The sequence below is a fragment of the Nannospalax galili genome, unplaced genomic scaffold (genome assembly GCF_000622305.1).
Source record: "Nannospalax galili isolate Female #2095 unplaced genomic scaffold, S.galili_v1.0 scaffold305, whole genome shotgun sequence".
In the NCBI taxonomy this organism is placed as follows: Eukaryota; Metazoa; Chordata; class Mammalia; order Rodentia; family Spalacidae; genus Nannospalax; species Nannospalax galili.
This window is the reverse complement of record NW_008356258.1, coordinates 2,142,395-2,169,537: the sequence shown is the minus strand read 5'-3', so window position 1 is coordinate 2,169,537 and position 27,143 is coordinate 2,142,395. Positions and strand designations below refer to the sequence as shown.

The 27,143-nt window shown below is 43.3% G+C and overlaps 1 protein-coding gene across 4 annotated transcripts in view; it reads left to right on the top strand.

Annotated features, from left to right (window-relative positions):
- Nucleotides 1–27,143, top strand: part of Gatb (glutamyl-tRNA amidotransferase subunit B) — an 87,824-nt gene that overhangs the window by 53,038 nt on the left and 7,643 nt on the right. For all 4 annotated transcript variants that reach the window (XM_029556762.1, XM_029556763.1, XM_029556761.1 and 1 more), the window contains 2 exons: nucleotides 14,553–14,686; nucleotides 24,758–24,836. In XM_029556762.1, the coding sequence (XP_029412622.1) occupies nucleotides 14,553–14,686; nucleotides 24,758–24,836 (213 nt within the window). The remainder of the gene's footprint in view (nucleotides 1–14,552; nucleotides 14,687–24,757; nucleotides 24,837–27,143) is intronic.

Here is a 27,143-nt window from a genome sequence, read left to right as displayed (position 1 = left end):
CAGATTTTGTAGATTACTTTTGTAACCTGCCACTTTACTGAACATGTTAATAATTTCTAGGAGTTTTCTGGTGCAATTTTTGGCATCTCTTAGGTATAATATCTTCTGCAAAAAGGGAAAATTTGATCTCTTCTTTTCCAATTATTACTCCTTTAATTTCCTGTGCTTGTCTTATTGCCCTTGCAAGTGTTTCAAGCACTATGTTAAAGAGAAGTGGAGATAGTGGAGAGCCTTGTCTGACTCCTGTTTTCAATGGGAATGCTTCCAGTTTTTCTCCATTTAGAATGATGTTGGCTGTGGGTTTGTTATAAATGGCTTTAATTATGTTGAGGTATGTTCCCTCCAGTCCAATTCCCTCTAGGACTTTGAACATAAATGTGTGTTGAATTTTGTCAAAGGCCTTCTCTGCATCTATTGAGATGACCATGTGGTTCTTGTCTCTGAGCCCATTTATATGATTTATGTTGTTTATCGACTTATGTATGTTGAACCATGCCTGCATGTCTGGGATAAAGCTGACTTGATCATGGTGGATGGTCTTTTTGATGTGTATCCATATGTGGTTTTGCAAGTATCTTGTTGAGAATTTTTGGTTAAAGCAGATAGTTTATATGCATATATGAAAATATCACAATGAAACCTGTTATTGTATATAATTAATATATACAGATTTTTAGTGTATTTTTATTGAGGTTTTGTGCATTTCATACAATAAATCTTAATCATATTTAGACCTCCTCTGCTATCTGGATCTCCCCATAACCCCCCACCAGATTTCATGCATTCTGTCACATATGTTAAGGCATATCCAGTCAAACTTTTGTACATAGATGTCCCTTGGTGGTGGAAGTTCATCCACTGGAGTCTAGTCAGCCTATCTAGAGTCATTGCCTTAAAGAAGACCAGTTCTTCCTCACTCAGCAGTAGTCAACTGCCAATAGCTCTTCAGCTAAGGTTGGGGCCTGCTGCCCATTTTCCCAGTTCTACGCTGTGTTTTTGTCTGATTGAGTCAGTGTGTGGGGGGGGGTCAAATGCTGTCAGCACTGCTGCAAGGTCATGTCTGTCTTGTTTATCTTTTCAAAGAAGCAGCTCTTGGATTCATTGATTCTTTGTATTGTCATCTTTGTTTCAATTTCATTAATTTCTGCTCTGAATTTTGTTATTTCTTCTTGTCTGCTGGGTTTGGGTTTCATTTGTTGTTGCTTTTCATGTGTCTTGAGTTGCAATATTAAGTCATTTATTTGTGTTCTTTCTGATTTTTTTGATGTAGGCACTTAGAGCTATAAACTTCCCTCTAAGGACAGCTTTCAGCATGTCCCAGAGGTTTTGTTGTGTTGTATTGTCCTTTTCATTTAATTCCAGGAATACTTTTATTTCTTTCTTAATTTCTCTTTTGACCCATTCATCATTCAGGAGTGTGTTGTTTAATCTCGTGTGTTCATGTCGTGATTAGTGCTTCTTCTGGTGTTGATTGTAAGCTTTATTGCATTGTGATCTGATAGAATGCATGGAATTATTTCAATCTTTTTGTATTTGTTGAAGTTTGTTTTGTCCCCCAGTATATGGTCTGTTTTGGAGAAAGTTCCCTGGGGTGCTGGGAAAGTATGTCCTTTGGTGCTTGGGTGGAATACTTGGTAGATGTCTGTTAAGTCCATTTGATATATGGTATTGTTTATTTCAGATGTCTCTCTGTTATCCCTCTGCCCCGTTGACCTATCTAATGGAGACAGTGGGGTATTGAATTCCCCTACTATTAATGAGTTGGGATTTATCTGGGTCTTAAAGTCCTGTAGTATTGTTTTTATGAAGTTGGGTGCACCAGAGTTTGGTGAATATATGTTCATGATTGTAATATCTTCTTGATTTATTGTTCCTTTGATCCGAATGAAGTGGCCCTCTTTATCTCTTCTGATTAGTTTTAGTTTAAAGTCTAAACTAATTGCTTTCTTCCTGTAGTAGAATTGCATCACCTGCTTTTTTATTAGTACCATTTGCTAGGTATATTTTTTCCATCCTTTCACTTTAAGATAGTGTCTGTCCTTGAACGTGAAATGAGTTTCTTGCAGACAACAAAAAGATGGGTTTTGTTTCTTAATCCAGACTAGGTAGTCTGTGTCTTTTGTCTGGGGAGTTCAGTCTGTTAATATTTAAAGCTATTAATGAATGATGAGTATTGAATCCTCTCATTTTTATTTCTGTTTACATTTTTGATATAGCTGTACTTTTCCACAGTTATACCTTCTTTGGATTTCTTTCCGCAACCCCTTGGATATAGTCATTCCTTTCTTCAGTTCTCTCCCAGAACTCTCTGAAGGGCTGGTTTTGTGGACAAGAATTCCTTCAGCCTATTTATGTCATGGAAGATTCTTCTTTCCTCTTCAACTATGATAGACGTTTTGGCTGGGTAAAATAATCTGGGTTGGCACCTGTGGTCATTTAGAACTGGGAATGCTTTGGTCCAGGCTCTTCTGGCTTTCATTGTTTGCACTGAAAAGTCAACTGTAACCCTAATGGGTTTTCCTTTATATGTGACTTGTTGTTTCTCTTTTGCAGCTTTCAGTATTGTCTCTTTGCTCTGAATGTTTAGTGTTTTACTATGATGTGCTGTGGAGAGTTTCTTTTCTGGTCCTGTCTATTTGGTGTTTTATTATGCTTCTTGTATTTGTATGGGCATGTCTTTCTTTAATTTTGGGATATTTTCTTCCACGATTCTGTTGAAGATCTGGTCCATGTCATTATACTGGGATTCTTCTCCTTCCTGTATGCCTATGATTTGTAAGTTTGGTCTTTTTATGGTGTCACACAATTCCTGTATATTCCATTCTTGTGATTCTTAAATTTTTCATAATCTGAGTGGTCTCGTTCATCCACTTTATCTTCCAGTCTTGATACTCTGTTTTCCATTTCATTCATCCTCTTGGTGAGGCTTTCTCCTGTCCTTTCTAATTGGCTTACTGAGTGTTTCACTTCCTTCTTCATTTCAGCACCCACATGGCAGCTAACAACTGTCAGTAACTCCAGTCCCAGGGGATCCCTCAGCCTCTTTGCTGACCTCCATGGGCATTGCACGACATGGGTACACTTACCTGCATGCAGGCCATACATGCATACACATAAAATAAAAATAATAAATTTTTTTTAAAATTCCTCTTAAAAAAAGAATATATTGCATGTATATTTATATACTTAATAACAGCAATATAGCAGTACATAGTGAGCTAGACAATCTACTGTTGGCTGAATGAATGATTTTTTTTGTTCTACATAATTCAGCTCCTTTGAGAAGGAAACAGGGTGTCTTGCATGAAAACTCTTATTTTCTGATAAGCATGGTATGTCATTTTTGAGAATTTTGCGTTGATATGATCACCGATTCCATATCTTGCTCATACACCTGCGATCATTGTCATTGCATTTTAATTAGTTATTTATCTTATCCAGTGTCTTAAAGACATACATTGTTCTTTTTTTTTTTATTTTGCCAGATGAGCCTGTCAGCAGATGTTTATAGAACTCAATTGATGCACGTCCTGTGCAGAATACTTCTCTTGACCTGAGCCCCTTACAACTTGTGTATTTTTCTGTCAATGAAACAACCCCGAGTCCTAGTCTTTATACATCTTCCCTGCTCTCTTTGTCACTTGATCTGAGTGTTGCATTGAAGGCTTGCATTTTAGTACCATTTGCCAGCTCATCCAGGAAAGGCAAAGCAGGGGCCAAGGCTCCTTGGCCTCAAAGACATCAGTGCCCTTTTTCCACCTTTGAGCAGCTAGATAAAAGACCGATTCTTTGAGGTAGTGTGCAGTGTCCTAAAGGATCTTGTCCATTTTTTTGCTCTAGATTGATTTCTAAGAAGAATCCACGAAATACGACATTACGAGTCCTTTGTGTATATCAGCCTTCTCCATAAGACAAAAGAAGGACTTTTGAAATCTCTTAAGAACACAGCACGCTGGGCTTGGTGGTGCATACCTTTAATACCAGCACCCAGGAGGTAGAAGCAGGTGGATCTCTGTGAGTTCAAGGCCAGCCTGGTCTATATAGTGAGGTCCAGGCCAGTTGGGACTACAGGCAGACCCTGCCTCAGAAAAAGAAAAAAAAAAGAACACCGCTATTTAGTCAAGGCACTATCTGAAAAATACATATGCCCTTCAAAGAGCAGCCGTGTAAGATTGCCACACTTGCCTCAACTTGCTGAGTGGAAGCTCGGTGAGGGCAGGGCATTCACATTCCTGTTTATTTTCTAATCTTCATGGGACCAAAATCTAGGCAGCCTTGAATAAGTGTCGCTAAGGACAATGGCAAATGAGTGAGTCTGTGTTTGAATAGTTTAAGGCCCTGTTTGGGGAAAACGATTTCACAGAAGACACTGTGACAGGGGAAGAATTATCCCCTACCCCCACTCCCCTGGAGTTTATATTTATCCCTGACACTATAACTAGCTCTCAGGGCAGATTACAATAGATAGATGTAGAAGAGCCCAGAGGAGACCCCGGAGACCAGTTCTGTTGGAATAAGGGAGCCCTTCAAGAAGGAATTTTTTTATCCTTTTTTTTTTTTTGTCTTTTTGAGACAGGGTCTCCCTGTAGCCCCAGCTGTCCGGGAACTCGCTATGTAGACCAGGCTGGCCTTGAACTCACAGAGATCCACCTACCTCTGCCTCCCAAGTGCTGAGTGCTGGGATTAAAGGCATGCGCCACCACGCCCGGTTTTTTATCCTTTTTTAAAAAAAAATTTTTAGTGCTTTCATGACTTGCTTATATTTATAGTTGACAGGTAATATATTAGGTGATTAGTTAAAAAAATAAAGGTGCTAGTACTTGAAATTTCTAAAATGAATGAGAATAGGAGATAGGAATAGACAGACAATGATTCAGACAAATTGTTTTCCCAAAATTAGGCAGCCTGAGCCCTTTATGACTTTGTAATCATTGGAAGCTGAGTTACTCATAACATTCCCGAAAATGATATGTTCATGTTTTTCCTGCCTTCATCAGAAACACAGCAGATTGCTGAGAAGGGCAGATGCACAAGTCTAATGAACCATCTTTCAATTTAAAGAGTGCCCAGGAGTATTCATTAAATAAATAGCAGTGGTGGAGGTGTGCTTGCAGAGCTTCTGCTCTGTGCTCCATGCCTTTGGACTGCTTATTTAATTAATCAGTATGCACCCCCCCCCACACACACACATCCGTTCTCCACAAATAAAATTCCTTCAGAATTTAACTCACTTTTCATTTATCTTGTCATTTTCTTGTGCTGTATTAAGCTCTGAGTTATGCATTGTTATCCTCTCTCTGATATTTATAGAACTCTTGATATTATACCTTAGCATCTCCTGTCATATCAGACACATACTAGGCCCTTTTTTGTCTGGATGGACAGGTGACTGAATGAATGGGCTACCACTGCGATGCACATGAAAATCCTGGGAGAGGTAGTGTTCCAGATAGTCTCTGAAGGCCAGATGCATAAAGTACTCCTCAGCAACGCAACCACTCATGCAGCATTGAGCTCTTAGTAAGAAGACCTGGGTGGCTGCTTCAGCATGTCCTGTCTCAAGTCACTTGGTCTCAGGTGCTTGTGTTCCAGCCTTGCTTCATTGGCAGATTATTCTGTATCTTGATTTTCTCTCCTAGACCCTTCTGAGACTCCCCTCTCCAAAGGAAACCTGTATCACCAGTTTCTCTCTGGCCATATAAATATCTTGCACTGAAGACTTCAAGCTATTTACTGGCCTTTTTTCCCTGTCTTATGTCAACTTGCCCTGCTTTCTGATCTCATTTGTAAAGAAAGATTAAACTGTAGAAATGTAGAGCTTAAATCTAGGTATTGGGATTGTGGAAAATAAGAGATTCTAAGGGTAGAGCAAGACCTTCTCTGAGCCAGTAGAATTACTGGAATTATCAGAGTTAAATGTGTGTGCATTTTTCTTAGGAGAGTCTTCGTAGGCTGATTTCCATGGGAACATTACCTCACTCAGGGAACGCAAAGGATCGTAGCCATTTGCCTAAGCAGCACTTAATGGCAGATTGTTTACAGCATGCTCTCCAGTTTACTGTGTTTGCTTCTCACAGACCTCTGAGGCAGGGATAATTGCTTTCTTCCTGTAATAGGTGAGGAAATGCAGCCTTTTTTGTTAAGGAGCTTCCATATACCTGGTTGGAGCTCAAGTTTGCATTGAGCTACTTGAGGGACCAGTTCTTTGTTCCTAAGTCTGCTACATGCTTTCACGAACCATGTGCCACAATGCAAGTAGAAATAATGTTTTTAGGCAATGAGCGGTTTTGATTGCTTTTGTTTTATTAGTAGAGAAAACTGAGTTTTTACTTTTTTAATACTAATGCTTAATCCAGTCTCACAATTGTTTCTTGAAGCTCAATCCTAGAGCATAGGTTCGCTTAAAGCTTTTAGCCTCTCGTTGATTTTGAAGATGCCAGACTGCCCTATAAATAAACATAAAGTGCTGTCTACTAAATTGTGAAAAATCAGTCAACTGCAATGAAAAGCCTAAGTCATGCCGACTTTTCAAGTGGAAAAATTAAGTCAGAAAGAAATGACGTGCGCTCTCTCTCGCAGTTTCATTTATCTGGTTTCTTCAACTTTGGCTGGAGGTATATGGATCCTTTGATCAAATTATTGAGAAAGGCCCCTAGAGAAAGGCCCTCTGGCAGTTGGTAGGGTTTGTGGAGTGATTTGCCTGAGGGCCTGTGTCCAGTTGATTGGGACCTGGCAATGCTCTCAGGGCAGCTGCCTGCGCAGGAGAACAGTAGGTTTCAGAAAGATAGGATTCTCTCAGAGGTTTCTGGAGGGGAGAGGGGCAATAGGTGAGTGGTCCTAGGTTAGTGATTTGCAAGGGCTCACTGCACTTCCTATGGTGTCCTGTCTTGTCAAGTATATAGACCTCAATGGAGTAGCTCCACCAATTAAACAACAATGGGACTCACACATGACACTTGGGAGGGTTCTGCAAGGGCAACTGGAGCGCTCCCCTCCCTAGCTAGGAGAGACAGGAATGACTCACACCCCAAAGATGGTAGAAATAGCAGAATCTTCACTGAATCTCAGAAATTCTAAAGACAGCCAAGCAGACCCCAGACTTTCCTTTCCGGGAGAAGAGTGTAAAACCAAGCACCATGCAGACACAGCTCAGAGGGAAAATGCAGGGCAGAATTTTATAGAAACTCAGCCTGGCCCCCATGAGCCTGAAGGAAATGTGATTTCACTCCCACCCACCCCTACCCCCAGTCAGTAACCTGTGCTGCCATTTGTGAGTATCTGCATTTAGCCTCTAGGCTTGTCATCTTATTTGAGCAACTTCATTTTCTCCAGCCGGTCCTTCTCCGTTGGAAGTCATAATCCTTTGCTTCTAACATCATAGAAAAGGTTAAGGTGCCTCCAAGGGACAAAGAAACAGAAAGCTATCATGAGCACAGTTGGTTGTTAAATGAGTTGTTTTTCAGGAATTTTACCTTTAGATCTGTAGTAAACTAGAAATGACCTCATCTGCTTTCTAGATGAATTGCCCATAAAACAGTTCCCCATAATAAATATCTGTATATTCCATGTGTAGTACTGCTTTAAAACTAATAGTTTGAAATAGTATTTGAAACCATACTGACTGGTTTTAGACTGTCTAGATTCTCCAAGGTGCAAGGAAGTCACCTAACTACTGCTGAAGGAAAATCTATTTGGTAGGCCTAGTTGTACACCATATTTCAGCCACCCGCAATTTTTGAAATTTATTTTAGTCTTCATTTTATAAGTTGTATCTGGACCTGCTAGCTTAAGGGCACTTTAATAATTATTATATGTAATGGAAAAAACACCAGAATATTCTTCTGATAAAGTAGAGTAGGAAAGACATAGCTTCTAACTCGACCTCTGCAAAAACACAACTTCAGCTGGGCATGGTGGTACATACCTTTAAATCCCAGAGGCAGAGGCAGGCAGTCCTCCATGATTTCAAGGCCAGCCTGGTCTATATAGCAAGTTCCAGGCCAGCTGGAGCTACATAGTGAGACCTTATCTGGAAAACAACGACGACAACCCCCCACCCCCCAGTCAGCTTCATTCCTTTCAGATACAAGTGACCAAGGGCCTTCCAAGGAATGATGCTCTCAGTCTTGCCCATTGAGGAAAAAATACAGGGAAGAGGGAGGTCCTAGTGTCCAGTTGGGGACCCTCAAAGGGTTCTGTCCCCAACCCATCCTGAAGCTTGAATTCCTGTTTGTGAAATAATATATTTCAGGCTTCAGGAGGAGCTAGCCACACTACCTTTACGCTCCGTGCTGTTTTTAAGTTGTAACACAAAGGTCCTACTGAGCGACCCTGGTTCTCTAGGTTAGACTAGTTGAATGTGACTGGCTGCAACCAGAACTGATTTCTTGGCAGCATTCTCTTTGGATCCCATTCTTAGAGATGCAGTCTCTGCTGCTGTTCTGCCATCAACTTTTATTACCTTATTTATATTTTGATTATCCAAGAGAAATTTTGTTCACAAATTGATTCTCTGCAACTTCTCTCCTAGAGCAAATACATCTCCAAGAACCAAAATCAGTTGTACATTAGTTTAAAGGCACCCTTCACAGAGCTGGTAGCCGGGATTCAACTCAAGATATGTATACTTCTGGCTTTTGGAAACATAGCACAAGTGACATTGTTGAGCGTTTGCTTAGATTTTAGAGGCTCTCATAACCTGCAGGGAGCAACCCAGGGTAGAAACTGTGGGGATCAAAAGAGGACACAGATCTCTGATTGTACGTTTCTTGCAAGTCCTAGAGAGCATGTCCCAGGGTCCATGGCTCTGTTTCAGAGCTTGGGTGGACCCTTATATCCTTGTAACTGGCAGCTATGATTCAGGATTCTCTGGCTTTTTTCTGACTTCCTATGTGAGAGTCCTGTTCCCAAGGCCAGTCTCATGCTGCTAGGCCACTCTGTTCTGTTTAATTTTCCCCACTGAAGAGCCCTGACTCCGTGAAGAACTTCTCCACTTACAGGAGCTTTCACTGAAGATTGTCACAACCCCAGAAAGGAGCCTGTTCACATCACAGACCTGAGCCATTCCCTGCTGAACATTCCAGTCTTTCATCTTGCTATAATTTCTACTTTCTGGCCTAATCATGCTATTGTAGCCCTTGTTCTAGTTAATTTTTGTCAACTTGATGCAAACTAGTCACCCAGGAAGAAGGAACTTCACTTGTGGAATTTCCTCCATCCAACTGATCTATGGGCACGTCTGTAAGGCATTTTCTTAATTGTTAGTTGATGTAGGAGGGCCCAGCCCATTATGGGCATGGGTAGTTCCGTTTCTGATGGGGGGCATGGGCAGTTCCATTTCTGATGGGGGGGAGAGGGATTCCAACCCAGACGGGCCTGTATTTTATAAGCCCTGGGGAGTAAGGATATAGGCAGTGTTCCTCCATGATCTCTGCTTCAACTCCTGCCTCCAGGTTCCTGCCTTGGTTCCTGCATTGAACTTCTGCTTCAGCTTCCCTCAGAGATGGACTGTGATGTAGAGGTGTAAGCAAAATAAACTTTCCACCCCAAGTTGTTTCTGATCATGGTTTTTATCACAGCAGTAGAAAGCTAACTAGAATTGCCTCTTCGCTTCATCTCTGTCCCTGACATTAGCATTTGGTGTTATTCTCTCAGAGCCATGTTTACAAAGTTGTTGGGTTTGAGTTTTGTTTTGCTCACTCTGTAAGAATGATCAGAGCCACTGGTATAATACAGGTGATGGGCTCCTTACACAGCTGCACAGATGTTCAGAACCGTGCTGCTCACAAAGTCTTCTTCATGCCACATAGTGACACATGAGAGCCTTGCCCAGTTTAAACTTCTGCTGCTCAATGTGGGGTAGATGCAGGCTTCCTTGGTAGTCAGCCACTCACATTGGCAAGCATGAGCTGCGCAGTTAGCTATAAACTCACTACTTGACTTACCCATTAGAATGCAATGAGCAGAGTATCCTTTTTATCCAAACTAATGAGAGAAAATGGAATTTGTCGCATTACACCAGAAGGTACTTGAAAATAGTGCAGGGTCAGGGTCTTGTGAGCTCCTAGTGGTTCCTCTGGTTGTATGTGGGGGAATGGCAGAAGAGACATGGGATTTCTGGCTACCCATTGTCCTCTGGAGCCCAGGGTAGCGTGGGCAGTGGGCATGCCACTGTCCTTTTCTCTGATCTGGGAGCAGATGTGTGCCATGCCATGTGGCCTAGGTGTACCTTGGCAAAGGCAAATAGTAAGCTTGCTATATTTTCCTACCAGTTTCTAAGCTAATTGTGGGGGACCTCTGCAATATCTTTAATATGTCGGGAACCTTTGAACACCTGGCCAACATCAAATAAAATAATGAAAGTGCTAGGGGCATGTTTTCTTTTGATGAGCACACATTGTGCCTGCCGTTGATAGGTGCTCAGTTTCAGTCCCCAAGAAGGCAGCAGCTGGGCCTCCTTCCTCAGAGACAGTCACTTGAAGTGAAGAGTAGAGCCAGCAGAAGTCTGCTGCTATCTGCTGGGTGACCTCAAACACAGGACTGCCTCAGTACCCTCATCTGCAGAGCTCTGGTGGTACTCAGCTCACAGGACTGTTGTTGGAACTGCTGACTTAGCATAGAGAAAGCACTAGAAACTTGTGGGCACCCGCATTATAGTTATTAGCAGTAGCAACCATATGCAGCTTCCCATAGAGCCAACCTTTGCTGTCTGTGTCTAACAGGTACAGTAATTATGCCCGCCCCCAATCCAAGTTCTCAAAGGTTCAGTTCAGTCAATGATAATAAATACGAAATTCCAGAAATAGACTATTTGAATTTGTACGTGAAAAAAAAATTTTTATTACACTATACAACAGCTGTTCAATTTTGCTAGCTGTTGTAAATTAAACATTATAGGTATGTATCTATAGAAAAATCCTAGGGTTTGGCATACCCTGAGGGTCTTGGGATGTGTTTGTTATTAATGGGGAGGAGGGTCCTACCATATTTAGTAAATATTCTTGAGAGTTCTTAACCAGCCCCGAATTGCTAATCCAGGGTCCCAAAAGGCTGCCAGGACACTCCTTGTCATGGAAGCAGCTGTTCCTCAGCTAATGTTTTCTGGACCTTTTTCTTCTTTGAGTGCCCCTGGAGAGCTGTCTGTATCAGGTTTCATTCTGCCTATAAAATACAGTTCAGCCTTGTTTCTGGACGAACATCAGAATCACAGGATGTGTGACGTAGAACAAAACATGCAGTTGAGAAATCAGCCTTCATCCTGTTCCAACTGGATAGTCTTCAACATTCATTGTCTCTGAAGGTAGAATACAAAAGATAGTGTAGGACCAGATTGCTTCCAGAGTGCAGCGCCTAGTAAACTGAGGCTCTTCCTGGAGCTGCTCGTGAGAGCAAGGTGATGCCTCTGCTTTGCTTCTCATCAGCACTGATCAGCTGGTGATTTTGTTATTTAGGGTTCCTGTTAGTGTCAAAGAAGCTGGCCTGACATTGGCTCTGTGTGTAATTGAATGCCTTGAGAAATTTGATTTAAAATGCCAAAGACGCTGTGCAGTCGTGGAGCTGTAAGACTCTCTGGTACTGTACATGAGGCAGGACCCATTGTTCTTACTGCTTTAGCCATCTCTGAACAAGCAGTTGGCATCACATTAGCCAGGAGACTTGACTTGCTGTGTAGCTGAGTTTCAATTTTGTCATATGTAGGACAGATCAGGGTTTGTTGCTTTGGGAAGGATATTAAAGGCCTAATGCAGTGGCCTTGCCATATTGCTCTTAATATGATTTTTGTGTAAGAAAATTACTGGTCCACTGTTTTCCTGACAAAACCAGATGGCTGCATTGCTGTGTTCATCAGAAACTTCTGAGATTTGTGCCAAGCTTATTAGCATTTGCCAGTCTCATAGAACTGAAAACCATGAAAAGCAGCAGACTGTGTGTGTGTGTGTGTGTGTGTGTGTGTGTGTGTGTGTGTGTGTGTGTGTGTGTTTTCTCCTTGGAAAATGGGCTTGTGCTCTAAAGAGCAGAGCAGCAGCCCCTGTGCAGCTCTAATTGATCCATCATTCAGCCTCTTGCCACCCCACTCTCTATAGCTCACCCTATCACCATCTCAGGTTTTCATGCCAACTTTAAATTGTGCACTGGAGTCCTGTATTCCCAGTGAAGTGCAGTTCCAGCTCAGAGAGGCTTCATCACAGCACTGACATGAGAAGACAAACAGAAATCTGACTTGCAGTGTTATCCATCCAATAACAAAACCACCCAAGGGTAGAGGAATGGATATTCATCATGTCCCAGCCACTTACCCAAGGCTGCAAGCCCAAGTGCAGTATTTCTAGGTGGATTTTGCCAAGCTTTCCTTGCAAAGCAGTGAGGTCTCCTCCTGACAGCTCGTTCCACCAGTGGGTCAGCCTGTCTGAGTGAAAACAAAGGGAATTCTGCCTACCCAGCATGGACTGCATAGTACTTTTCTCCTTCCCCAGTGATTTGCGACTGAGTAGAGAAGTTTGAAGACTTTGGAGAAAGTTAAGCAATGCTTCTTCATGTTGCCTGGATTTGCCTTCATCTGCAGTCAAGTGTGGGCTGCTGAGATGGCCTTTGCTCTGGTTTACCATGAGCAGAATAATAGTGTTGACTTGAAAGAAAAATTCAAGAGATGATTGTAGGATTATTCAGTAAGTTTGTCACTAGAGAGTTTATCTGTTACAGAGGCTGTGTGATGCTTTTTCTTATTGAATTTCTACCTTAGCAGCTGTGTGCTTGTGTATATATTACAACTTCTACAGTAGCCAAACTTTACATGCACTTTTGTTAATATGTCTTGCTTCTTTCAAGTATCTTATTTTTTCAGAATGTTCTTTTGTTTAGTGAAGGATTCTAAGAAAGGGGCAGGGATTGGCACCTTAGCTATAGTGTGAACATAAAGAATATTTTAAGGATAATGTGGTTTGCTTTGGATTTCAACAAATAAGGAAAATCTGCTTAAACACATACGTCTGGGGGCTAAAGAGATGGCTCAGTTGTTAAAAGTATGCACTGTTCTTGTAGAGAACCTGGGTTCAGTTCTAGCAGCCACATTGGGTAGCTTCAGCTCTAGGGAATCTAATGCATCTGGCCTTCAGGGGTACCTGCACTCATGTGCACATAGCCATATTCAGATACATAATTTAAAGGAATAAAAAAAAATCTTAAATAAACCAAAACCATGCCATCTGCACTTGCATGTTTCTGCTTCTACTGTAAGGAGAACAACTTTTTGTTTTTCTTATGGATATACTAGGGTTAGCTCAATCACTCTCAGTTAATGATTAGCCACAGCATATAACTTGATGAGTGTCCCCACCCCACTACTCTCGTGCATAATTGTGACCATCCCAAGTACTTCAGGGTGAACGTGGTATGACAGGAGATGGGTGCTCACATGGTGACAGGAGACCCTGATGCCATACACTGGTCCTTACCAAGCCACTCCTGTGGCCAGCACTAACTTGACTATATTTATAAACAGGAACAGCATGACTCATGGAGCTGACAGTTCAGAGGGGGCAAATATTAAAATTCATGAAACAAGTCTCTTTCTCCTCAGACTCCAGGTGATTATCTCACGGAGCAGAGGAGAGGCAAGGCCAGCCAACACAAGCTCATTTTAGAAGGCATGAAAGCCAGAGTATCCCTCCACCCACTATGGAGCCAGTCTAACTGGGTCACATGTACACATGTTCTTGGTTGGTTTGAAAACATTCCAGAAGCATTGCATATTTAGGATAATGTGAAGAGGAATACCAGTGGTTCTGATCACTTTTAGTTTCTTCAGTGATAGAATACTGTCATTATTCCTTCTTGATTTGCTCCATCTGTTACCTTCTTTTCCGACAGTCACCAGAACTTATAGTAGGAGATGGGACAAGAAAGATCATTAAACTCAAGCCAAACATTGTAAGGCCAGTTCAGCACCCAGGGCTAAAAGGCTTCTGGGCGCTTGAGTAGCAGGCAAGTGGGTGGGTGGGGGGGTGTTGAATTTCATCACCTCAGGTCTACACAGTCAGGTGCTCATATGTTCATTCCTTTTGAAAGAATTCCTTGGGGCTGGAGAGATGGCTCGGTGGTTAAGAGTACTGATTGCTCTTGCAGAGGACCCGGATTCAATTCCCAGCTCCCAAATAGCGGTTACAAACCGTCCTTAACTCCATCCAGTTCCAGGGGAATCCGGAACCCTCTTCTGGCCTCCGCAGCATTGCATGACACTGGTGCACTCACTTATATGCAGACAATACACTCATACACAAAAAATAAAAATAATAAAATATTAGAAAAAAAGCTTTTTTAAAAAAGAAAGAAAATACTCTATAGATGCAGAGTGGCAGTACTAGGATGTTTTGCATTTGCTGAAAATGAACAGAATGTTCTGGCGACATTTCAGTGTTTCCCAAATAAAAAGTGGTATGTCTTATGGAGGCAGAGGGTGGCAGTTTCCTGTTGCCTTCAGAACACTGCTCTTTCATTTGGGGGGAGGATTTATACGTGTGTATGCATGGTTTGTCTTTGTTTTTGTTTTCTAACAGAATGAAGTTGGCCTACTGGAATTCTTCGAAAATGTGATAAAAGAAACTAGGGCAGAGCCGAAAAAGGTGACTAACTGGGTCCTGAACAATTTTCTGGGCTATTTAAAGCAACAGCACCTTGCTGTGAGTGAGAGGTGAGTGAGGTCTGGGCATTTCTTTCTTCCTTTATCATGAACACCAGTTGCAGAAGCAGTTGAAATAGGACAGAGTGAGTTTTTCACTCACCCTGCTCTCCCTCAGAGACTCCTAACAAGACAACAGACATCCCCCAATGAATTCCCAATTCTAAAAATATTCTCTATCCCATCTGAAAATTCATTGTGTGCTGAAATCTCTGGCAGTGCACTGTGTCTTTGGTACTGTGCTAGGGGTTAGTAGCTTGAAGATGAACAAGACAAGCAGTGGGCCCATTTGGGAAGATACAGACTCATAAAATATAGCCAGGCCCCTCGGTGTCATCCTGCTATCTTAGAGGCATGCACATGGTACTGTAAAGCACAGAACTGGAGTTTGTGTGGGGCCCAAGGAATCACACAGGGCTTTCCTCAGAAGTGATGCTGGAGCTGAGCCCTGAAGAACTTTGGGGTTGCCAGGTGGGGGAAGTATAGACATCTGGAAGGAGGAAGCAGTAGTTCTATAATCAGGTAAGTAGCCACAGTAGGAAACCCAAAAGCTCTCAGGTGCTGAGGCAGGCAGGCAGGAAACGTGGGCACAAGACCAGAGAGAGGACTAAGCACCACCTGGAGGATTTTCAGGCCACGCACTGGATCACAAGGCCACTGTAATTCCATAATGGGAGAGTGTGTGTATATTAATATCTTGGGATGCTATAACAAAATATCTTAGAGAGAGTCCCTTAAATAGACATTTATTTCCCACAATTCTGTATACTGAGAGGGACAAGCAAAAGCAGGGTTGTCCATTTCCCTTGGTGGCTTTCAGATGGCTGCCATCTTGCTATAATCTCATATGGTGGGGTGGGGTAATAAGAAGGAAAGAAAGTTCTCTGATCTTCTCTTATAAGGACATTAATCCAATCAGGAGACCTACCCTCATGACCTCATCCAACCCCAGTCACGTTTCAAAGGCTTCATCTCCTAATACCGTCTCATTGGAGGGTTTAAGCTTTAGTGTATAGTGTATATTGTGGAAGTGAGCAGTTTGGTTCTTAGCTGAGTAAAGAGAGTGGAGTCAGGTTGGCCTATAGGGAATATCTCACAGGAGTGCTGAGTAGGAGTGCCTCTCATAGGAGCTTTTGCCTAGGTGAGGCTGGCCTGGCTGAAGTGAGATAGACCAAAGGGAACAGTTCTCGCCCACTGGCTGAGCTTCTAGATTTCTCACTTACACAGAGGTGAAAAATTGCAGTCTTCCTCAGTCTGGTAGGAGGTAAAGGAAGAGTCGAGGCAGAAAGGGTAAGGAAGATGTTCTAAGCTTGAGCTGCTGGTAGGACAGGCCCTGCTGGGAGGTGTACGGCAGGCAGGCATGTGGAGCTACAGCTGACAGGAGGTGTCTTTGGGATATAAGATGAGAGTTCTCACTCATTCAGTTTACATATTTTTTGGGACTCAGGGACGAACAGCCCAGGGAACAGACATAGGCCCTGCTCTGAAAGAAGCTGGTGACAGGAATGAAACAAAGAAGTGCTCTGAGGGGGACAAAGTCTCCAGATGGGCCAAGATCAGAGCAAAGGATGAACAGGGTTAGTCAGACATTCTCAGGGAAGAAGTGTTCCTGACCTAGGCCCTCATGGGCGTTTCGAGGTAAGGTCCTGGGTAGCCAGGTATGTCGTGCAGTGTAATGGACCATGTACTTGGCAGCATGTAAATGCAATTGCAGAGCCATCAGGGAGGCACCAGCCCACAAAGGTGTAAGGAAGAAACCTGTGGCTCTCTTGAGAAGAAAGACCTAGAAGAAAACAGAAAATGATAGAGAAGTAGAAAGAAAACTAGGAGATGGCTGGTATCACAGAATTCAAAGAAGAGAACATTGTAGGAAGGAAGGAACGAGGGACTGGGAAGCATAAGGACCTGAGCTCAGATCGTCAGCACCCACGTTAAGGAAGCCAGGTGCAGTGGTGTGTGCCTTAACCCAGTACTAGGCAAGCAGAGATGAGGATTTCTGAGGCTTGCTGGCCAGCTAGTCTAGTGAAATCAGTAAGCTCCAGGTCCCAGTGAGAGCCTCTGTTTCAAAAACTAAGGTGGAGAGTGACTGAGGATACCCAATGTGGACCTCTGGCATCCACACCCAACCACGTGTGCACACTTGTGCACCACAGGTGCATACGCACAGATGAAACACACACACACACACACACACACACACACACACACACACACACACCAGTGCAATAGGCTTAAAGATGGGAAGTGAGAAAGAGTTTTTTAGAGCAGTTGAGAAGATGGTAAGACCCTTTGAGATCCCTGTGGGAGGGAAGCCCGGGTTAGTGGGTGTGACATTACCTCAGCAAATCCTGTGCTTATGGAGGTATGGAATGAAGACAGATGCAGATTGATAAAAAGATTCCAAAAACTGTGCAGAAGTTAACTATGCAGTGTTGACTTCATGTTCAGCCTCTTGCTTTTGGTGTAGATGTCCATGTATGAGTGTGGCCGCAGGGGTCACTTCACTGCCCAGCTCCCTCCTCACCAGCCTGACCCTGAATGAATTCGCCTTCTGACCCTCAGTCTCCTTACTATGGAATGAACATCATAGTCCCTGCTTCAGGATTTTTGAGAGAAAAAGGAGTAGGCTTTACCCCTTTCCTTTTTGTCAAGCTGGTATAGTAAGAACCAAAACAGGCCGGGTGTGGTGGCACATGCCTTTAATCCTAGCACCTGGGAGGCAGAGGCAGGCGGATCTCTGTGAGTTCAAGGCCAGCCTGGTCTACATAGTGAGTTCCAGGCCAGCTGGGGCTACAGGGAGACCCTGTCTCAAAAAGACCACCCCCTCCAAAAAAAGAACCAAAACAGTGGGCACCCTCAGACTCCTAAACTCCTGAACGGCATCTGTTGACTTTTTGTCCCATCCCTGCCCCTTCCCCCAAGTATAGCCTTGCCATTCTGTTTATATTGAAAATACTGTGGCGACTGAGGTCAGGTGGGCACTATCCTGGAGGAGACAGAACTGTATCACAGCTTTAAAGGTGGATAGGGTTTGGTGTGTGGGAGCCTGGGTAATGCCTATGGAGAGCCACACAGTGGAAATGGCAGGGAACTCTGTTTGCAGACCGGGAGGAGCAGAGGCATAGGGGTCACACTCTGTTTTAGATCTGTCTATACATGTGCAGTGGGAGTAGAGAGGAGAGAGACTCACTCTGCCCAGATCCCAGGGAGAGTCTTAAGAAGACAGGGGACTTGCATTTCCAGAAGTAGTAATCTCTAGATTTGAAATCACAGTTGCCATATTGATGGTTATAATTTGTGGAGCTGCTGAAGTTTAATTTGGGGAGAGAACTTTGGTATCTTCAGGTTCAGTTCTTCCATTGAGCAGGTAAGGAAACTGAGGTCCTGAAAGATGACTTCCCCCACGTGGTACAGCAGGAAAGGCCCCGACTCTCCACTCAGTTTCTTTATATGCTGACCTATGAAATCAGAGGTTTGTTTTCTTTTCTTCTTTCCTTTTTTACAAAATGTTTATTGATTTTTTTTTTTTACACAGTCCAAGATTATTTCAACAAGAATGTGTTCAAGGCATTCTGAGGCCTCATAGGATTGTGGATTGTTGAGTCTAGTCAACAGACCTCTGGAAATTTGCCCCTCTGATCATACATTTTTCCTCTCCTGCCCCCAACACTCTGAACACTTATTGGCCCTAGAGCAAGACAGATGTTTACAGGATCCTGAGTAGGTTCCTTGAGTAGCCTTTTCAACAACTTTTACCAGAGCTGAAGGAGATTTTCGTATTCCTCAGATAGTTTGTAAGCACTAGCCTAATTGTTATACAAACTCATAAAGGTACTCTGCTCTGAGGAAAAGTATACTTGGTCATTCCAAAATCACATACAGAGGAAGCCAGAGAACTGCTCTATTTTCTAGTCTGTGTAGAGGTCGGTCTAGGGTACCAAACCAAGCTGTGGTGGTCCTGGCCCACACAGTTCAAAGGGTTTTAACCAGGTGGGTGTCTTAGTCTGTTTTCTGTTGTTATTAACAGACTAGGTACAGGCTAAAGCAAAGAGGAGTGTTCTGACTCACAGTTCTGGTCCAAGGTTGAGTGCCTGCATCTGGTGATGGATGGTTTTGCTGGCAGAGTTTTAAAGCCACACCCAGCATCATCATGTTTAAAAGACAAGAAACATGAGAGAGATCAAGCTGGCTTTTTTGGAGACCTGTTCTCAAGGTAACCCATCAAAATCATCTATGAGGAAAGAATCCTAATCACCTCTTAAAGATCCCTCCTGGTCCCCCCTTTTAATACTTCATATGGATTACATTTCAACATGAGTTTCACAGGGGAAAGACCATATTCAAACCATAGCCATTCACCTAACCATGGAGCTAACACTAGTTAATCAACAGTCTTGGCCACTAGGACCAGCGTAACCAAGGCTAAAAAGAGCAGGAGTGGTGAAGGTAGCTATAGTCCCACGGTGACACCGGACGGGAGCATCGACAAGCAGACTCACCAGCCACTGATTTGCATTCATCTATAAAAGCCTGGGGTTTGGGTCCAACCAGAACACTTCTTACTGAACCTGGCTTTTTGACTTACTGCTTTGAAATTTATTTATTAATAAGACATTCAAAATAATTGCTTTGATTTAGTCAAGGAAGTAGAAATTGAAGAGTTCCTGATTTTTTTTTTTATGGAAAAATCAGGACAGTGCAGCTGCCTATTGAGTGCCTCAAACTTCCAAGGTCAGCTGTGGGCATCAGACCCAGAGCTCTGGGAAGTGAAGGGAGGTTTCTGAGCTTAGAAGGAATGATGGTGACAGGAAGATTAGTCCAGTGGTGTGATGAATGGGAGCACATCCAAGAACAGGGCTACAGGCATGGTAAACCTGTGGGACACCATTAGGCTATAGTCCTAGCAGTGACAGAAATGGTGGTATCAGAAAAAGAGACGGCTGCATGTGATGTTGTAAAAAATTGCTGGGATTCAGTGCTGATGCGCTTTGTAGTGAGTAGGAAAGAAAGAAAGCAAAGACAGCATGAAGACGGACTAGTACCCAGGTGACCAGAACCATGGTGCTGTCATCACTGCAGACAGAAAATGTGTGGGATTGTGTAGCCAAGGAGCTGGTCAGCAGGGAAGAGAAGCTTGGCTTGGAACAGCCTGGCAGACTTTGGTGTTTGGGTCTGCTGCCTGTTTTGAACAGTCTGTGAGTAAGAATGGTTTTGACCTTAAAAAGGGGGACAGGGCTGGAGGTGTGGCTCAGCAGTAGAGCAGGTGTCTACCATGTATCCTAGTTAGCTTTCTATTACTGTGATAAAGCACTCTTACCAAAGAAAGGGTTTATTTGGTTTACACAACCCAATCACAGTTCATCCTTGAGGGAAGCCAGGGCAGGAACCTGGAGGCAGGAACTGAAGCACAGACCACAGAGGAACACCACTTACTGGCTTGCTTCTTTGGCCTGTGCTCAGCCTGCTTTCTTATGCAATCTGGGACCACCTGCCCAGGGGTAGAACCACTTGCAGTGCCTTGGGCCTTCCCACACAATCCAACAATCAAGAAAATACCTCATAGATGTGTCCACAGGCCAATCCGATAGAAAGGAAATTCCCCTCTTCCTGGTGTGCCAAGTTTACAACTGAAGCTGTCACACCGGTTCAAAGCCCTGAATTTGACACCCAGCTTTCAAAAAAATCTTTTTTCAAGCTTTAAGTATTTCCCATGTGGCTCTTTGCAGAAGTTTGTCACCTTGGTGTAGAATGCATAGTTCAGGTATTAACGCCTCTGGAAGCAGGTGAATGAAGCAGGTAGAGAGAAGTGGAGCCAGAGCAACACTGGCAGCCCTGGGACCTGATGTGAGTCCCCCTCTTGCAGCCTGAGGAAAGGTTGGGAGCCAAGGAAGAGAGCACAGAACCTGGCAGTGTGGGCAGGCAGGATAGAAGAGGATGCCGAAGAGAGGAGGCCTGGAGGCCCTGGGCTGCTATTCGCTGGACTGCGTCAGGAGGAAAAGCTGGGTGCTGAGCTGTTAGCAAGGGTGTCTTTTTTCCGAAAAGAGTGTCTATATGGAGTAGTGTTGTGACTGTTATCGTCTAGGGGGTCTTGATTTGGTTGGTTTTCTCCACCAGTTAAAGAATTAAAAGGCAGGGGGTAAAACTCAGACACAGCAGAGAGCAACAGGCCAAGAAGCTTTATTGAAAGATGAAGAATCACACCTATGCACACATTCATATCACACGTTCATACAGACAAACAAGCTCTCCACCAGTGGAGAAGGAGCTCGGAAATGAAACAAGTCAAAGCCCACAGGAGGACTTAGGTCTTCTTAGGTCTTGTAAGTGTTTTTTTTCTGGTATGGGGCAGGTTCCCCTCCTGTACTTTTGGATTGGTCAACTTTAACAAAGAAGAGAGAGCCCATAGGTCACAGCTCCAAGCTGCCAGATGAGGCCTTGGTCTTATCTAGACTGGTCTGGACCAGTCACCTAGAAAAGGGACCCTGCCAGCAGGAGAAAAAAGCCTACCAGGTCTTTGTCTCAGACAGAGAAGAAGCAGGAAATGTGCCGTCTTTATTAATCATTAATGACTCTGCTTATTGGATATTTAGTCCCTTATAGTAGGGTGGAATTCCAGTGAATCTGCTTACAGAAGGGTAGTAGTAACCATTAGATCTCGACCTTTTGGGTAATGTTAAGAAACCAGGGTTAGTAGCTGAAGGATCAGCAAGGAAGTTTACAAGACAGGGATGTCTGAGCAGGAACAAAGAGTGCGGTTAAACCTCAGGACAAAGGAGCTAAGTACCCCAGGAAGGGTTGAAGAAGGTGATGGGTGCAGGGCGTAGGTGGAAGAGTTGTTGGATGGATTGGGGAGAGGAGAAGGAGGAGGAGGAGGGTGCCCTAGAAAGCACTGCACCTGGTTCTTAGGCAATGAAAGGTAAGAGCATGTCCTGAGAAGGAGATTAGAGAATAGTTGCCAGGAGTGAGATGGACAAAAGGATCGGTGAACAGCATCCACCACCTGGAGGTCCAGGCTCCATCATCTTCCTCCAGGGGCTTCTTGGGTCCTGCTGTAGCGGAAGAGAAGAGGTCTTATGGAGGCTAGGATAAGTGAGGGATTGAGATGGACAGCCATGTCATGGGGGTGGAAATAGCTAAGCAGTGTCAAGGTATCTGCCTTCAGGATCTTAGCCAGAGATGGAGTTATGATCCTAAAAGAGCTCTAAGGGACTAAATGGAATTGGAAGCTTGAAAGGTTCCATACCCCTCTTCCCTAGATACCCTGGCCTCATGGAATTGACAGGTCTCATACAAATTTTGTCTTGGCATATCTGAAATTTGCACAGCCAACCTTCCATATCTAAGATTCATCCAACTACATATTGAAAATACTTGAAAATAATTGCATTGTTACTGAACGTGTATGGACTCTTATCAGTATTTTCTGAATAACACAGCTTAACAACTGTTTGCATAACATGTATATGATATTAGGTATAAGTAATCAAATGGTTTAAAGTATAGGGAAACATGGGCATAGATCTAGATGAATAGATCTATGAATAGATCTTATATCACCTTATATGAAGGAGTTGAGCATCCACAGATTTTCATATCCATGGAGTAGTGTGTCCTGGCCCAGTCCCTCAGGTACCAAAGGGCAATTGTATGTGCAGTGTACCAGATGTCCAAGATTGTGAGAAGAACCCCAAGACACAGATTGACCTATTGAAAAATCTCAACTGCTGTTAGCTGAGAGATCTATAGAGGAAATTTATAATCAAACTAATCAATTAAGGTCATGAGAGGAATTCCTGTAACTCAAAGTACATTATGTTGTGTTCCTTTGTTCCCTTCCACCCCACATTTTTATAGCACTATGTATGAATTTTAGGAATTTTTGTGTATGCCTCAAATTCATATATTGAAATCTAGGAAGTAGAGCTTTGGGGGTAGGGAGGAATTAAGTTATGAATGTGGAGCCTACAGAAATGGGATTAGCATCTTTATACAAGAGGCCTCAGAGAGTTAGCTTGCCCTTTAACCTGTATGAAGACACAGCAGCATGAAGGTGCCAGCACTGAGAAGGCAGGGCCATACTAGACACAGGCTCTTGGCACCTTGATTGTCAAGTTTTCAACCTCAAGAACTGTAAGGAATAAATTTTGCTATTTATAAGCCACTCAGCCTATGGTATTCTGTTATAGCACATCCAACGGACCACAGCAGACATTGAGTCATAATGTAGTAGCCTCTTTGCATGCTAGAAACTTAACTCAACCTCAGTGTTTATTATAGATTCTGCACACATTCTGCACCATAAGATAAATGGCTATTGTATGTTCTAGGATTGTACAACATCAAAGCAACCCAAGAAAAAAACCTGATTATCTCTTGCCTATAAAAGTGGGATGTTGGAAGAGGCTGTTGGTTTGCTTTGAGCCCTCTGCCCCTCTGCCTCCTATGCTTTAGTCAGGAGAGTTCACAGACCTCTTAGTACAATTTAGTAGTGCTAGATAGTCCTAAACCTTATTTCCACTTTGAATCACCTTTTATCCATATTTTGGAATAAACAAGTGATTTAAGGATGCTGGGCACTCTTCTAGTTTGGTCTCTGTGGCTGTGATAAAACACTGACCCAAAGCAACTTGGGGAAGGAAAGGGTTTGCTTCCCTTACAGGTTACAGTCCACCATTGAGGGAAGCCAAGGCAGAAGCTTGAAGTGGAGACCGTGGAGGAGTGCTGCTTTCGGGCTTGCTTCCTCTGGCTTGTGCAACTAGCTTTCTTATACAGCCCAGGCACACCTGCCTAGGCATGGCATTGCCTACAGTGGGCTGGGCCCTCCTAATCAGTTAACAATTGAGAAAAGAGAAAGGTCTTGTAGACATGGATGGCTACCAGCCAATCTGATCCAAGCCAATCTGATTGGGGCAGTTCTTCACTAGAGGTTCGCTCTTCCCAGGTGACGCTAGGTTTGTGTCAAGTTCACAACTAAAGTTAACTGGCATCTGCTTAGACTGCACGAACCTAAAAAGGTTCTGCTGTATTTGAATTAGAGTGTAGTGAACCTGAACACTATTGGTTTGGAGTTTATGGAAATTGGCACTGGGGCTACAAGTGGCACTGGACTGGGGTACGGTCCTTGTTTGTATCTTCTCTGAGCTCTTAACTTCCACAGAAATTAATAATGAACAGTGGGAAACAAGAACTAACACAGGAGATGTTTTCAAGTGGCATCAAGCATTTCAGATTCCTTTTACACAGGCATGCCCACGTGCTATTTATAAACTGTTCCATTTGAAACTAGCCCTCTAAGGACCTCAGATAGCATTTCATTACCCTAGTTGCTGTGTATATTTAGAAATAATTGGACCATGTATTTGTAAAGACATAGTCTGTAATTCTGTCTTCTCTTTTCAGTAATCTCTGTGCACACCCTCACCCTGAACGTGAATTAATAACGCCATACAGTGTTTGTTTCCCCCTAACCTTCTGTGTCACAAATAAGGCACATCATGCAAGTGGAAACATGATGAGTTCTGGGCCTCTCTGTGTCCAGAAAGCCATTATGAATCTACAGAGGACAGCAGTGCACATAGAGGACCTAGGAGGACAGGAGAGGACATGCCTAGTAGACATCATGTTCCTTTATGGAAAATCCTTTACAATTAAAATGGAATTTATATTTGCATAGAAACACCCAGAAAAGTGGCTTTGTTAATTGTTTTGTTTGAAGTAATTTTTAGGCTGATCTTTCTGTTGAAAACACTTAATTACTGATTTTTTCCCCCTTTCTCTGTGGTTCGTGAATTTTGCAGGCCCCTCCCTGAACTAATTGTACTAAGCAGTTGTCTACTGCTATAGCTGCTGCCAAACAGCTGTGGGTGGTAAAATAATTTAAAAAGAAACCACCAGTCCAAAAAAATCGTTACACTAAAATAACAAAGTAAGTAAGTAGAGCCCCATTGGCCTGTTATTTTCATCCCCGGGGATGGTTGATTATAACACACAAGAGTAAGAGTTTGGGCTCTGACAGCCATTCATGGATACCCTGATAAAGTAAAATGTTGACTTTATCTTTCTTCCTCTTCTGGGGGTCATTAGTCCTGTCACACCCTCTGCACTCGCTGAGCTCCTCAACCTGCTGGACAGTAAGACAATTTCTTCATCAGCAGCTAAACAGGTATGTCCACATTTCTAGAAGCTTCTCATAACTCCATGATCCCAGTAATGTTTTCTGTGAACTGCAAATGCCACCACTAAGTGAATTTCATAATTGAAGTATTAAGTGCTTCTGATGGTTATGCTTGTGGTATTTGGGTGCCAAAAGATTTGGTTTAGCAAGCGTATGCAACACGGGTAGTTTGCTTCTGGTCTTTGTTCATTGGAAGAACTAGTTATCATCTGGCTTTGCCCTGTCTCCTTCAAATGTTTATGTACAAGCCTGGGTGCCTAGCAGCTTGTGGGTGCTGCTGACCACATGGCTTCACCAGTGCCCAGTGGCTCCCAGCCCACCTGCTCCTCTAATGCTCTTGAAGCCAGTCCCAAGGCTGCAACTGTCTCTCACATGCCTGCCCTCGGGAAGCTTGTGCTCAATGAGGAGGGTGGGATCACATTGCCACACACTCAGGAGATGAAATTTTACACAGGCACCCAGAATGTGAAAATGCAGGAAAATAGTATCATGTAAAGTAGCCTTCTGCCTAACCTCCTCTAATGAGGCTAGCTGGGTAAGAGGTTCCTAGAATTCAGAAAATTCTACAAATAAGTACCTAGAAAGATAAAGAACACCTAGCAACCGCCTCATCTCAACTTCAGAGACCGCGCACCTGTCAGTGCTTCAGCCAAAAGCCTAATGTTATTTTAATGTTGCCTTTTGCATTTAATATTTATACACATTGACAGTAGTGGCAGGTTACAAGGTTACAAAGTGAGGCTTTGGGGAAGCGGCTGCTTTTGGTTAATTATGAGGCACCATTGAGCATACACCTCTGTTCTGTGAAACTGGAGACAGGAGCTGGTGAAGGATCTGTAAGCTCCCTCTCGTGAGGCTGTCAGCTGTAGAGACTCAACACTTAAGAAAGGCTTAGGCATGTGTAGATGTCAGAGGATTACAGTGCTCAGCAGTTGTGGAAAGATTAGATGGCCTGAGGGCAGAAAAACTATATATACATGTAAGAGCAGATGAATTGTAGCATTTGAAATGAAAGAAGAAAATAACCTTCCCCTTCTTCCTGCCCCCCCTACTCCACAACAAAACAAAACCCCAGAGCACAGAGCAAGATTGTTCCGGTGGGAAGAAATAGAAAGGGCTGGAAGATGCTGACAGCTGGTTTCAGCTCTAGATAGAGACACGTTTGCATTTTATCAACTTCAGTGTGTCTAAAGGCGCAGGTGAATCTTAGCTTCTGTGTAGCCATGAAATAAAAACCTGATGTTCAGGTTCAGTATGTGCTGCTGAGGGAATATCTGTTATGTGTCAGGGCCTTGGGAATTTCATCTTTTTATGTTTTCACTTTCTGTTTGTAAGAAAATCATTGATTTCCAGGGCAGAAATAATGTATATTGATTATAAAGGTTTTAAGTAGCCACCCATGGTGAGTCAAGCCTGTAATACCAGTACTCAGGAGTCTAAGGCAGGAAAATCCAGAGTCTATGTCAGCCTGGACTACATAGTGAGTTCAAGGCCAGGAGCCGCCTAAGAACAGCCACTTAAAAAAAAAAAAGTAATGGTCTTGGGGCAGACTCCCTTGCCCTCTCTTGAAGGTAGCACCTTCTCTCTCCTGTATCATCTTACTCCCTACTGTGCCCCTACTGTGTAGGGGCACTCAGTGGGTTTAAGTAAGTGTCACTCTTCTCGCTCAAGTCTTACTTATAAGGCAGCTGCTTGCCAAGCCAGGGCAGTGAAGTGCCTGTGGGGTCCCAGAATGAGGAGTGTGCTAGGCTTTCTGATCCCTAGAGCAGCCACATGCAGACTCTAGGTCCCTTCTCAAGCTGGCTGCTGGCTACAGCACCTCAGGACTTGATGTGCACTCCCATTTCCACAGCAGAGTTGCTAGGTAGATTTCAGGTTACCAATCTAAGAGACCTGCAAGTCTTGAGATTTGTGAAACTCCCCTGTAGCTAGGACTATCTGCATCCCACTGCTGACCTTTGCCAGGACTCTCCCTTTCACCTGCACTCCTGCCCGTGGCTGTGGAACAAGACAGCATGTGCAGGGCATTTGCTCTTTGTGCTATTGTTCCTGTCGGAATCTCACAAGGCCTTGGTTTTCCTCCTGATTTCTACCATTCTCCCATGATGACTAGCTCCCATGTGGCCTAGCTCTTCCTGGTGGGGGAAAAAGTGAAAGTTGCTCATTTCTTGAAAAATCTCATTAGTGTTTAGTCTGTTCTATTATACAGCCATCATCACTATCTGATCTAGAATTTTTCATCATCTCAGAAAGAAACTTTGGATGGACTCATTACTCCCTCCTCCCTAGAAAACT